At 45.8% G+C, this 15,132-nt stretch overlaps 1 protein-coding gene across 1 annotated transcript in view; it reads right to left on the minus strand.

Annotated features, from left to right (window-relative positions):
- Window positions 1-15,132, minus strand: part of LOC126235570 (leucine-rich repeat and calponin homology domain-containing protein) — a 198,742-nt gene that overhangs the window by 164,949 nt on the left and 18,661 nt on the right. The window contains exon 3 of the mRNA XM_049944287.1: window positions 10,533-10,750. Within this exon, the coding sequence (XP_049800244.1) occupies window positions 10,533-10,750 (218 nt within the window). The remainder of the gene's footprint in view (window positions 1-10,532; window positions 10,751-15,132) is intronic.

Genomic DNA, 15,132 nt, shown 5'->3' on the forward strand with positions numbered 1-15,132 from the left:
GTGCCTTAGCACAATAGGTCAGCTCTTCCCACAATTGCAGTGTAAATGTATTCCTTGTCTCTCAGTAGTAGTCCCTGTTGCCGGAATCCCACGGGACCCCAGACTGGCCGCGTTTGGTACAAGCGAGTTTCACACGGGAACCACGCTCTGCTGCGCCCAACGGCCATCTGCAGCCCAGGAGCGAGCGGCAGCCACGACTAATGGACAAGACAGTACGATACTGTCTAAAACTGTAGAGCGTGTTCATACAGTTACCACGGTTCTCCTATTTCTTACGTAGCGTCACGCTGTAGTTATTACACTCAAGCGCCAAAAAACTCGTATAGGCATGCGTATTCAAATACGGACATATGTGAACAGGCAGAAGACGGCGATGCGGTCGGCAGCGCCTATATAAGACAACAAGTGTTTGTTGCAGATGTTAGATCGGTTACTGCTGCTACAAAGGCAGGTTGTCAAGATGTGAGTGAGTTTGAACTTGGTGTTACAGTCGGCGCACGAGCGATGGGACAGAGCATCTCCCAGATAGCTATGAAGTGGGGATTTTCCCGTACGACTGTTTCAAGAGTGTACCGTGAATATCACGAATACAGTAAAACATCGTTGTCGCTGGAAAAAGATCCTGCGAGATCGGAGCCAATGACAGAAGAGAATCGTTCAACGTGACAGAAGTGCAACCCTTCCGCAAACTGCTGCAGATTTCAATGCTGCGCCGTCAACAAGTGCCAGCGTGCGAATCATTCAACGAAACATCATCGATATGGGCTTTCGGAGCCGAAGGCTCGCTCGTGTACCTTTGATGACTGCACGACACCGAGATTTACGCCTCGCCTGGGCCTGTCAACACCGACATTGGACTGTTGGTGACTTGAAACATGTTGCCTGGTCGGACGAGTCTAGTTTCAAATTGTATCGAGCGCATGGACGTGTACCTCATGAATCCATCTATCTTGCTTGTCAGCAGGGGACTGTTCAAGCTGGCGGAGGCTCTGTAATGGTGTGGCGCGTGTGCAGTTGGAGTGATATGGAACCCCTGGTACGTCTAGGTAGGACCCCGCAGCTGACACGTACTTAAGCATCCATCCATGTCCATTGAGCAATCTGACGGACTTGTGCAATTCCAGCACCACAATGCGACAACCGACACGTCCATAACAGCTACAGAGTGGCTCCAGGGACATTCTTCTCAGCTTAAACACTCTCGCTGGCCACCAAACTCCCCAGACATGAACATTATTGATCATATCTGGGATGTCCTGCAACGTGCTGTTCAGAAGAGATCTCCAGCCCCTCGTACTCTTACGGGTTTATGGACATCCTGCAGGATTCAAGGCGTCAGGTCCCTCCAGCACTACTCCACGCCACGTCGTTTTTGCGGCACTTCTGCGTGCTCGCGGCGCCCTACACGATAGTAGGCATTTATACCAGTTCCTTTGGCTCTTCAGTGTAGTTTGTACTCTAATGTTGTGACCAATTTTAAGTGTCTCAACGCCGGTCAAAATCGTGTGGATGACTGTAATGAGTGCTTGTGCAAACATTATGTTCCCATTGTTATTTGCGACTGGAAAGAAAACGACGAGAGGGTGAAACCCGGTCTCTCGAAAAGCCCCAGGACTCTATAGTTTAACGTCACCCAACCAGCTGCCTAATCACCATCATCGTCATCATCAGTATTGTATACTCTCACATGATTACACGCAGTTGACAGTTTGGAATTTAATCCAGGACACTGCCGCACAGTCTGCTGGTAAGGAACTGTACAACATCACACTTTCTAGATTTGTCAGTGCAGTCCTGGTAATGGATTTACTCTCACCACTAGTGGACTGCAGTGTAGACTGTTAACAAAGGTTCGAGCCTACTGAGTAGGTTCACAGATATGTGAGTGGCTTGAGGACTTCTTAAGTAATAGAACACAGTATGTCGTCCTCGACGGCGACAATTCATCAGAGACAAGGACACCGGTAGGAGTGCCCCAGGGAAGTGTGTGATGGGACCGCTATTATTCTGCATATACAAAACGATCTGACGGACAGGATGGACAGCAGTCTGTAGTATTTTGCCGACGATTCAATGATGCACGGGAAGGTGTCGAATATGTGTGACTGTAGGAGGATACAAGATGATTTAGACAAAATTTCTAGATGGCAACTAACTCTAAATGTAGAAATATGAGAGTTAATGCGGATGAGTAGGAAAAACAAACCTGTCTTGTTAGAATAAAGTGTTAGTCGTGTCCTGTTTGACACAAGTCACGTCGTTTAAATATCTGGGCGTAACGTTGCAAAGCAATATGAAATAGAACGAGCATGTGTAGAATGTGGCAAGGAAGGTGAATGGTCGACTTCGGTTTATTGGGAGAAATTTTAGGAAAGTGTGGTACATCTGTCGAGGAGACCGCATGTAGGGCGCTAAACGACCTATTCTTGAGTAATGCTCGAGTATTTGGGATCTCCCCTGGTCGGACTGAAGGAAGACATCGAAGCAATTCAACGAGGGAGTGTTAGATTTGTTACAGGTACGTTAGAACAATACGCAAGTCCTACGGAGACGCTTCGGGGACTCAAACGGGAATCCCTAGAGGGAAAGCAACGTTCTTTTCGAGGAACACTATTGAGAAAATTTAGAGAACCGGCATTTGAAGCTGACTTCAGGACGAGCCTACTGCCGTCAACATGTATTTCGCATAAAAATCACGAAGTTAAGATCCCAGAAATCAGGGCTCATACGGAGGGTCCATCTGCTAGTGGAACAGAAAGGAAACTACTAGTAGTGGTACAGGATACCCTCCGCCGCGCACCATGTGGGTGGCTTGAAGGGTATGTATCTATGTAGATGTATTCCAACTGCCAGAGTTCCCAGTCGAGCGCCACCGTACTGCCATGTGTTGGCAACCTTAGGTAAGAAAGCAGGTTTTTCTAGTAACACGGTAGCTAGGTATGCTTATTATCACTCATCCACACGCATCCCCTGCCAGTCCCTATATCGTTGTAAACCAACGTACTTACCAATTCGTTTATCTTCTCACTAAATGTTTTGGCTATCATCGATGGGTCTCTCTCTGTTACGCATTTAAGAGCAAACTCCTACTGCTGTAAATCAGAAGTGACAAATACACTCTGATACGGATTCTCTTATTCAGGTACACCAGTAATTTGTTTAGGGTATGACACTCGAATTCTTAAATAATATAACCATTTTTATTCTGTTGTTTTATTCCTTAAATATGGATTACCACTGTTCGTTGAACATTAGTCAAGAAGTCAGAGAAGGGTGTCGACTTTCACCCGAACTTTTTAATGTTTATACGGACGCAATCATAAAAAACTTGCTTAAAGCAGTAAACGACGCTTTTATCATCACTAATTTCCTACATGCTGACAAACAATTCATAAAAAACTTCGCCGAAAATGAAATACAGACAACAGCGCATAAATATGCCAGCTTCTTGCTACATATGGTATGTCGATTTTCACAAGTGATAGCATTTCGAGGATTAGAAACAATAAACGCAGAAACTGAAATAAATGGGCACACAACCGAACGAGTAAATGAATGTAAATATCTGGGGTACAAACTTAAACACAGAGTATCAAACTATGTTTAAATAAATAAAGCTTCATAGACCTGTACAATGTGACATACATCAGAATGTAAAGATCAAAATGAAATGTTATTCAAACTATGCGAAGTATACCATTCTTGTTGTGTGGATGCGATAGCCAACCCTAATTTTGACCAAACAATACAAACTGGATCGTCTGAAATAAGATATCTCCGCTGCGTAGATCGTTGGCATTAGGCAGGAACTAAACGGGGAGTCAGCTGCAGACTTTATACGAAAATAAAGAATGAAATGGAGAGGCCACATTCAATGTACGGAAGGTAGTGGAAATACTAAAATTGCTTTGCAATACAATACCACTGGGAAATGAAATATTAGCCCCCTTTAAAGGACGGCACGAATTGTTCTGAGAATCATCGATGTCGATGATAATTATGATTATTTGTGGTACTAAGAACTCGCCAGCTGGTTTAATAGCATCACTGCTACTATTCACTGACACGTTTGAGCATTGCGAAGACGTGCCATTACTTTCCCGCTGTAGTTGCTTTAAGAGGCAACGCCACAAAGTCATCTGCTGAAGAACCTGGAACGAATGCCAACAGTGAGTGAGATGTCAAACAGTCGCCAAAGGCACAATGATTTCAACGTAGAGGGTGTTCGGAAATTCCCTTTACAAACTTCTAGGACTTGTAGAGGGGAGTGAGTACAAAATATTTTCAATAAGAACCCATGTCTGGAAACGTCCGATCTCCGCTCTACGACGGTTTCAATTCACAAGCTTAACTCAACCACTTCTACTTGAAGAACTGAATTAGGCGTAACGCAGTACAATTATTAGATAACAATTCGAAAGAAAATCAAACGAAACGTCCATTTATCACTTAGCACTTTTGTTTGCATTAAAACTTATACGTTACGTGTTTACATTATTCCAAAACAAAAATGAAGCAGTATAACGTACGTACAGAACAGCACGGATGCATTACGACAGCGGTACCACCTACTTTGTTACTCACATTGTACTTCCGAAACATGTTCCGGTACACACCCTCCACTCCACCTAGTGTCTCCTGTTTCTAGTGTACTGGCGCGAAGGGCCAGCAGATCTTTCTCAGTCTCTACAGTAGTCTCGTAAATTAAACTTTGTATACGACCCAACAAGAGGTAGTTCATAGGAGTTAAATCCGTGATCGCGTCGGCCAAGCGGTTGGACCTCCTCGGCCTATCCATCTTTCACCGTATCATCTGTTGAGCTCTCTCTGAACAGCAAGTGAGAAGTGACGCACAATATGTTGAAACCACGTTTTTTGATGACATTCAGGGGCAATGCTTCCGAGAACGGAACCAATACGTTTTGTAGAAAGATCAAGTATGCAGAACCAGTTAGCTTGAGGGAAGCAGACATGGACACGTTACACATCTGAGCTGTAGGCGTTGTAGAGACATGAGTTCCTATTCAAAATATTTGTACTCACTCCCCTCTACAAGTCTTAGAAGTTCTGATTGGGAATTCCAAACACACTGTATACAGGGCGTAATGGGTATAAGTCCAAATATTTTTAAGTGGTACCTTAACATGAATTAACTAACATGAAAGACCTAACACGAATACTGAGGATGACACGGCGGTCAATCGACTACGGTGTGGTTTTCAGGGCCTGATCGCGGTTTTTTTTATCTAAGAATGTACATAAATCAGGGTGTTTTTGGTTGAGTTTTCTCTGCGTCGAACAGTCTTCTGCCGGCCGCGGTGGTCTCGCGGTTCTAGGCGCGCAGTCCGGAACCGTGCGACTGCTACGGTCGCAGGTTCGAATCCTGCCTCGGGCTTGGATGTGTGTGATGTCCTTAGGTTGGTTAGGTTTAAGTAGTTCTAAGTTCTAGGGGACTGATGACCACAGCAGTTGAGTCCCATAGTGCTCAGAGCCATTTGAACCATTTTTTGAACAGTCTTCCCACAAATAACAACTTTATGACTTGATGTTTTCTGCATGGTTGTAACTGCACTAAGTCGATTACACCTGTCAGTATAGAGTAACCGTTTTGCGTCCATGTGTCCACACTTCAACACCTGATCTGCTGCCCAGAGGGAGATAATCATTAATGGCTTGCTCTTGGCACATACACTTGGCAGTACTAACCAACCTAAAAACATAAGACTTTTAATAGTTGTAATTATTAGTCTGCAAACGACGCAAATCCTGGTGTAATGTCGTTAAGTACATTATGCTCAGTCACCAATAGAAATATCTGCACTTATAACCGTTACATGTTTATAAAACAATGCACGTTACCATTATAATTTATGCCGAGAACAACAGTTATGAAGTCCTAATCATAATACTAGCCTTATTACGATTCCCTGATGGAATGGATAAGTAGATTTTTTAAAAGGGACGTCTTCTTTCAAAATTCCTCGTGTCCCATAGGCGTGAGTCACATGAAAGCAACATCGTATTTCGGAGCTTTGTGAGGATAATGTGAACGACAGCAGCGTGCGATGTCCAGCCAACATACGCAGCACTTGTTAGGGTGGACCAGCCAGAAAGACGGTACGGGAGGCTAGGCTGCTGCAGCCCTCCCAGAGGACAGCAGGAGGAAGCAACCCGGCTGAAATATTCAGACGGAGCCCGTAGGGTCCGCGGAGGGAGAGAGCGGAAATCGCGACGCTTCTGAATGGTCCTTGTGCTCCATTATGCAGCGGGGAGAATGCCCGGCGACGGCTGGGAAAATAACAGCGTAGGAAATGCAGCCCACCAATCTGGTCATTCAGCGAGTTTCTTTTGTGGCATTTCCGCAATCTCCAGCAGAGGTAGGCTGCCTCCTACTCCGAAAAGAATAAGCAGATATTTCATATCACACTGCCGATCTGCGGGACAGATCGAGAGTACACGCGATTCCAAATCATCAGATATGGAAGGTGTATATCGGCTGAAATAAAGTTTTCAAGTCAAATATTTACTATTTTAAAAAATTTGGTCGCGGGAAGAGAGAGACTTTTGGTGCTTAACGACGTGCCATCGACACTGACTACGTCACATACGAACCACAAGCTCAGGTGGAGAAGAGTGCTGTAAAAATGCTGCCGTGGTCTTTTTTTATGGAAATAGCCCATCAGTCACCTGAAGTAAGGACATTAATAAAGTTATGCTTACAATGGAACAACTGTGCGTGACCCGAACGTATATTTCCTACTTTTCGGAAGCAGATGCCTTTGCTGTTAGACCATCTGAGCACGTCTCCAGGTCTCACTCAACCTTCCGGCGCCACTGATGTTTCCTCTTATTTCCGAACTTCGATACCAGAGCAACCACTCGGTATGTCGTAGCAGCAGCTGAGGCATAGGAGGCGGTGGAGGGCCATTGTTTACCCAGCCACAAGAAGTGTAAACAGGGTCTTTCAGAATTCCTATTACCGATTTCTAAGGGTTTTAGAGGGGACTTGATAGATAAGCTTTTGATAAGGAAATGTATAGCTTACATGTAAAATGACTTGAAGATCGAATCACTTTCAAATTTCCCGTTTCACGGTATGGACGAAGACTGAGAAGAGCTACGAGGAGAGTTGACTGTGGTGTTCCAGGGACTTTTAAGACGACACCCTTCGTTATGTAGGAAGATACCTAATGACCAGTACTCGATAAATGGTCCATGCTGTGGGCTACTGCAGAGCACAGGAACGGCAGGTTTGAAAGTGATCCGACTTCAATCTTAGCCGGCCGGTGTGGCCGAGCGGTTCTAGGCGCTTCAGTCTGGAACGGCGCGACCGCTACGGCGCAGGTTTGAATCCTGCCTCGGACATGGATGTGCGTGATGTCCTTAGGTTAGTTAGGTTTAAGTAGTTCTAAGTTCTAGGGGACTGATGACCTCAGCTGTTAAGTCCCACAGTGCTCAGACCCATTTCAACCATTTTTTCAATCTTATGTGACATCCAAACGGTAGATTTCCATATCAAAACTTTATCTACAAGTGCCCTCTACTAACCCTAAAAGCCACTGCCTTTGAAACACCCTGTATAAATTGAGTTAAATGATCTCCACAAACGTCATACCCTGTGGGACAAACTCCAGTAATAGTGACCTAAAATCATACGTGGAAATATCACTAACGAATAAAGTTTCCTATCCTGTGCAAGGCTTTTCAACTCCGAATAACTACGAGTGTAGTAAGCTACGTTCATTTCAATTTGCTTACCTTATTACTTCGAGCCTCAAAATATGACACATCCCTTATTTTAGTCAAATTGTGCCATAAATTTCTTTTCTCCCGAAACCGATTCAATGTCTCGTAATTAGTAAGGCGACCTACTGTTCTAATTTTCAGCATCCTTCCGTACCACCACATTTCAAACGCTACCGTTCTCGTCTCGTCTGAACTGCTTATCGTCCACGTTTCACTACCGTACAAGGTTATACTCCAGACAACGACGTTCAGAAATGACTTCCATAACACTTAAATTTACGGGGGATAGGGAAAAATTTTGAAACACCAAAACACAACCCATTACCATGGCTAATACGCTGATGGAAACCCGATGGCATTCAAAACAGCTTCTAGTCGTCTCGCAATGGATAAATACAGGCCCTGTATGCTTTTCAAGGGAGTGTTACATATTTCTTCCTGCAAAACAGTGGCCGGTTCAGGTAACGACGATGGAGATGGATTGCGATCACGCACACTTCTCTCTCAAGACCATTAAGGATCAATAATATTGAGATATGGTGACTGCGGTGACGGGGGAAGACGCGACAGTTCATACTCGTGCTCATAAAACCAGTACTGGACCATGCGAACTGTGTGCAGAGGGGCCTGTCATCTTGGAATACAGCACCACCATTGCGGAAGAAATACAGTACCATGGGACGGACCAGATCAGTCAAAACGGTCACAAATTCTTGGCAGTAATGCAACCTTGCAGAGTAACTGTGCGGCCCACGGAATACCACCATATAGCTGTACAAATCATCACCGAACCCCCACCATGTTTCACTCCTGGAAACAATCAATCTGCATTGGAAGGCTTTGGTCGATGTACATCAGACGTAAACTCGGCAAGAAGTTGAAAACAGAATGAAACAAGACTCATTAGACCATATGACTTTCTTCCGTTACTTCGTTGTCCTCGTCTTACAGCTTCGGCACCACGTTTTCCTCTTATGAGCATTTTCATCACTGATAGGTTGTTTTGGACCTCCGGCTCGCCCTTCAATTCGCTGTTTGTTGAACTCCGTGTTGTTTTAGTGCCGACAGGGTATGGTTGTGCTTCATTCATTTCTACAGTGACTTTTGCGGCTGTCGTCCTCTTATTTTTCGTCACAATCCATTTCAACAACCGTTTGTCATGATCACTTAACACACAGTTTCGTCTGCGTTTTCACTTAGCGAATGATGTTTCCCCGTTTTTCCCTTTATGCGGTACTGTATAAATCAGAGATATGGTGCCTCTCTTTACACTCCAAACACTGTGGTTACCTTGTTTATGTATGTGCCCGTCTTACGGGCACCAACAATTTACCCACGTTTGAGTTCACTTAGATCCGATATAATGTACTCACAATTACATAGAATACTATTCAGGCCTGGAACGTATTGGGGACATAACGAAGGTGCCGTCCGTGGTCACATACAACTGCGCTACCTGCAAGCCAAGCTAGCATCTGTATTTATTTTCAAGCACGCATTTCTCGCAGTGTCTCCAAATTTTTGTCGAACCCTCATATACCAGACTCGTGACATGCTCCAGCTTCACAAGGATAGCGCTAAGCATCTTTGGTCGAACGACTTGCTGGTGTAGCAGTAATAAATTATACACTGAGGCGCCAAAGACACTGGTATAGACATACATATTCAAATACAGAGATATATAAACAGACAGAATACGGCGCCGCGGTCGGCACAGTTGTTAGATCAGCTATTGCTGCTACAATGGAAAGTTACCAAGACTTAAGTGAGTTTGAACGTGGCCTCCAACATCCCCCTGGGGTACTCGAGAAATCTGTCGATTTCATCTCGTTTAGAATGACGTACTGAGTTCTGTTTATTAGCAAGTCCTGAATCCAGTCACGAATCTGGTTCGATAATCGATGAGCTCGTACCTTGCTCATTAAACTACAGTGCAAAACTGTGTCAAATGCTTTCCCGAACTTAAGAACACTGCGACTGCCTCGGCGTCCTTGTCTCCTACGCTCTGGACTCCATGGACAAACACAGCGAACGTTTTATTTTTTTATAGAAGCTATTAGCATTCGCCTGATGTCTGACAATACGTGTGCACAGAACGTGTTCCCTAATTCTTCAACAGGTTGCGCCAGCGAACCAAATGAATTTCTTCGGTGCGATGTCGGCCAACATACGCAGCACTTGTTAGGAAGTTGGGGTTGGGTTGTTTTGGGGAAGGAGACCAGATAGCGAGGTCATCGGTCTCATCGGATTAGGGGGGGATGGGGAAGGAAGTCGGCCGTGCCCTTTCAAAGGAACCATCCCGGCATTTGCCTGGAGCGATTTAGGGAAATCACGGAAAACCTAAATCAGGATGGCCGGACGCGGGATTGAACCGTCGTCCTCCCGAATGCGAGTCCAGTGTTTAACCACTGCGCCACCTCGCTCGGTTTTTAGGGAGGACCAGCCAGAAAGACGGTACGGGAAGCTACGCTTAATAGTGTGGATTGTGTTTATGTGGAATGGTCTGGTCCAACTGAACGCATCATTATTGCATTAGTTCAACCTGGCTGACTTCGGCGTTTTGCAATAGCTTGATACCGTTCTTTGTCAAAGTGACGTCAAAATTTTGTTCCCTAGAAACCTTGACCGCTGACGTCAGTATCGCTCAGTTTCGAGTAAACAGACTTCAACACCTCGATCGTTGCGTTCGCTGTGTTGACCTTCCACCATGTTTCCCTGTTGCACCTGTGGGAGGCTCTGCAGTCAGCATGGACGCAAACAGCCGTGGATGTGTATCGGCAACTTACTCGGTCACTTGCAGCACATTTCGATAGCGTTTTTCTGGGTTCCAGCCGGTGTGGAGTGGTGTGTTGTTTATGATAATGTGAACGGGCGGCGGAGGTGCCTTGCCGGGCCAGCGCGCCCCCGGCAGGTGGGGCGTCCAGACGAGTTCCCTGGGCGCCAGATGGGAGTCGCGTGTCGCTGATCGATGGCGTGGGCGTGACCCCGCCGTGCGCACCACGTGCTGTCCGTGTTACGCGGGTGCCCTCCTGCTGGCAGCGTGCACGCGCCCACCGTCTGCAGCCGCAATCAATACGCAGCCGCTGCTTCTATGGAGACAGCTGAACCGCCCCACACCCTCGCGATCCGGAGGGTGCGGTTATTTCTCCCTACAACTCTCAAATTTTCTTCATCTGTTTCCTTTTTTTTTTTTGGCACAAATAAAGACAGCGTGTCTTGTAACTCCACCGAACACGGTTGCTTACAATATCGTTTACAACACACTATGATGGGACAGATGCCGCCTAAGTCTGAGATCATCGTGCACAAAAGCCGAGAAAACAACTGGGTCAACTGTCCAACAATTTTGCAGATAAATGGATTCGTCACTCCAGCCTAACATCCAGAAATGTATTTGACATTTTGAAACATTTTCAACTTTCTCTTGAATATACACCACTGGCCATTAAAATTGCTACACCAAGAAGAAATGCAGATGATAGACGGGTATTCATCGGACAAATATATTATACTAGAACTGACATGTGATTACATTTTCACGCAATTTGCGTGCATAGATCCTGAGAAATGGGTACCCAGAACAACCACCTCTGGCCGTAATAACGGCCTTGATACGCCTGGGCATTGAGTCAAACAGAGCTTGGATGGCGTGTACAGGTACAGCTGCCCATGCAGCTTCACCAAAACACCACAGTTCATCAAGAGTAGTGACTGGCGTATTGTGACGAGCTAGTTGTTCGGCCACCATTGACCAGACGTTTTCAATTGGTGAGAGGTCTGGAGAATGTGCTGGCTAGGGCAGCAGTCGAACATTTTCTCTATCCAGAAGCCGGCCGCGGTGGTCTAGCGGTTCTGGCGCTGCAGTCCGGAACCGCGGGACTGCTACGGTCGCAGGTTCGAATCCTGCCTGGGGCATGGGTGTGTGTGATGTCCTTAGGTTAGTTAGGTTTAAGTAGTTCTAAGTTCTAGGGGACTTATGACCTAAGATGTTGAGTCCCATAGTGCTCAGAGCCATTTGAACCATTTGAATCTCTATCCAGAAAGGCCCGTACATGACCTGCAACATGCAGTCGTCCATTATCCTGCTGAAATATAGGGTTTCCCAGGGATCGATTGAAGGGTAGAGCCACGGTCTGAAATGTAACGTGCACTTTTCAAAGTGCCGTCAATGCGAACAAGAGGTGACCGAGACGTGTAACCCATTGCACCCCATACCATCACGCCTGGTTATACGCCAGTATGGCGATGACGAATACATGTTTCCAATTTGTGTTCCCACGGATGCGACGTAATGATGCTGTAAACAGAACCTGGATTCATCCGAAAAAATGAAGTTTTGCCATTCGTGCACCGAGGTTCGTCGTTGAGTACAGCATCGCAGGCGCTCCTGTCTGTGATGCAGCGTCAAGGGTAACCGCAGCCATGGTCTCCGAGCTAATAGTCCGTGCTGCTGCAAACGTCGTCGAACTGTTCGTGCAGATGGTTGTTGTCTTGCAAACGTCCCCATCTGTTGACTCAGGGATCGAGACGTGGCTGCACGATCCGTTACAGCCATGCGGGTAAGATGCCTGTCATCTCGACTGCTAGTGATACGACGCCGTTGGGATCCAGCACGGCGTTCCGTATTACCCTCCTGAACCCACTGATTCCATATTCTGCTAACAGTCAATGGATCTCGACCAACGCGAGCAGCAATGTCGCGATACGATAAACCGCAATCGCGATAGGCTACAATCCGACCTTTATCAAAGTCGGAAACGTGATGGTACGTATTTCTCCTCCTTACACGAGCCATCACAACAACGTTTCACCAGGTAACGCCGGTCAACTGCTGTTTGTGTATGAGAAATCGGTTGGAAACTTTCCTCATGTCACCACGATGTAGGTATCGCCACCGGCGCCAAACTTGTGTGAATGCTCTGAAAAGCTAATCATTTGCATATCACAGCATCTTCTTCATGTCGGTTAAATTTCACGTCTGTAGCACGTCATCTTCGTGGTGTAGCAATTTTAATCGCCAGTAGTGTAGTAAGAAGCGCGTATCCGTAACCAGGAGATCTACAACTATCTATTTATGCCAACGACAGCTGTACTAAGCCTTAAGACTGGTGTGATCAGCTCAGTTCTTACGTAGGTGTGGCCTTATCGGATGTAGTATGCTACTGCCTTGCTCCGACCTGTCTCATGACTTGGTTCAAATGGCTCTGAGCACTATGGGACGTAACTTCTGAGGTCATCAGTCCCCTAGAACTAAGAACTAATTAAACCTAACTAACCTAGGGACATCACACACATCCATGCCCGAGGCAGGATTCGAACCTGCGACCGTAGTAGTCGCGCGGTTCCAGACTGTAGCGCCTAGAACCGCTCGGTCTTGCCAGTTAGTACTGCAGAACATGTGAAAGTGTTGCATCGGACAACATGTTCCTAACATGAAAAAGTATTGTGCACAGAAGTTTCGCAACAGAAGAATAAAGAAACAATTGCGTCATACGTGAGGAAGTATTAACAGTAACAGCAGCAGCAGTAATAATAATAATAATAATAATAATAATAATAACTGATACTAGGTGACAGCACCGCCATAGATCTACAAAGTCCGAACAGTCCTTTAACATGCCAGGAAGATGTCTACATATACATCTACATTTATACTTCGCAAGCCACGCAACGGTGTGTGGCGGAGGGCACTTCACGTGCCACTGTCATTACCTCCCTTTCCTGTTCCAGTCGCGTATGGTTCGCGGGAAGAACGACTGTCTGAAAGCCTCCGTGCGCGCTCTAATCTCTCTAATTTTACATTCGTGATCTACTCGGGAGGTATAAGTAGGGGGAAGCAATATATTCGATACCTCATCCAGAAACGTACCCTCTCGAAACCTGGCGAGCAAGCTACACCGCGATGCAGAGCGCCTCTCTTGCAGAGTCTGCCACTTGAGTTTGTTAAACATCTCCGTAACGCTATCACGGTTACCAAATAACCCTGTGACGAAACGCGCCGCTCTTCTTTGGATCTTCTCTATCTCCTCCGTCAACCCGATCTGGTACGGATCCCACACTGATGAGCAATACTCAAGTATAGGTCGAACGAGTGTTTTGTAAGCCACCTCCTTTGTTGATGGACTACATTTTCTAAGCACTCTCCCAATGAATCTCAACCTGGTACCCGCCTTACCAACAATTAATTTTATATGATCATTCCGCTTCAAATCGTTCCGCACGCATACTCCCAGATATTTTACACAAGTAACTGCTACCAGTGTTTGTACCGCTATCATATAATCATACAATAACGGATCCTTCTTTCTATGTATTCGCAATACATTACATTTGTCTATGTTAAGGGACAGTTGCCACTCCCTGCACCAAGTGCCTATCCGCTGCAGATCTTCCTGCATTTCGCTACAATTTTCTAATGCTGCAACTTCTCTGTATACTACAGCATCATCCGCGAAAAGCCGCATGGAACTTCCGACACTATCTACTAGGTCATTTGTATATATTGTGAAAAGCAATTGTCCCATAACACTCCCCTGTGGCACGCCAGAGGTTACTTTAACGTCTGTAGACGTCTCTCCATTGATAACAACATGCTGTGTTCTGTTTGCTAAAAACTCTTCAATCCAGCCACACAGCTGGTTTGATATTCCGTAGGCTCTTACTTTGTTTATCAGGCGACAGTGCGGAACTGTATCGAACGCCTTCCGGTAGTCAAGAAAAATAGCATCTACCTGGGAGCCTGTATCTAATATTTTCTGGGTCTCATGAACAAATAAAGCGTGTTGGGTCTCACACGATCGCTGTTTCCGGAATCCATGTTGATTCCTACAAAGTAGATTCTGGGTTTCCAAAAACGACATGATACTCGAGCAAAAAACATGTTCTAAAATTCTACAACAGATCGACGTCAGAGGTATAGGTCTATAGTTTTGCGCATCTGCTCGACGGCCCTTCTTGAAGACTGGGACTACCTGTGCTCTTTTCCAATCATTTGGAACCCTCCGTTCCTCTAGAGACTTGCGGTACACGGCTGTTAGAAGGGGGGCAAGTTCTTTCCCGTAAAACAGTTTCACAGGTACTGCAGTACAAAAATTGACATGACCAGGGCTCGAATCCATGGCACTTCGTATGAAAAATTAACAATCTACCGACTTCCCCACGGGAGGTCTAGACGACAGACGCTCATAGTTAAACTTTTCCTGTGCCCCGTAGGTCATGCAGTACGTATTTATTATCGTTTACGCACGTTGTCCTGGACGACAGCACACAGCACGAAATATGTCGGTGTTTTGGTTGATACACTATCGATACACAACGTTTGGTACCGATCTGACAGACATCTGGACGTTTGGGTGTAAGCTATCAACCACAACAGACCTAAGACTA

Source organism: Schistocerca nitens, chromosome 2, assembly GCF_023898315.1.
Source record: "Schistocerca nitens isolate TAMUIC-IGC-003100 chromosome 2, iqSchNite1.1, whole genome shotgun sequence".
Taxonomy (NCBI): Eukaryota; Metazoa; Arthropoda; class Insecta; order Orthoptera; family Acrididae; genus Schistocerca; species Schistocerca nitens.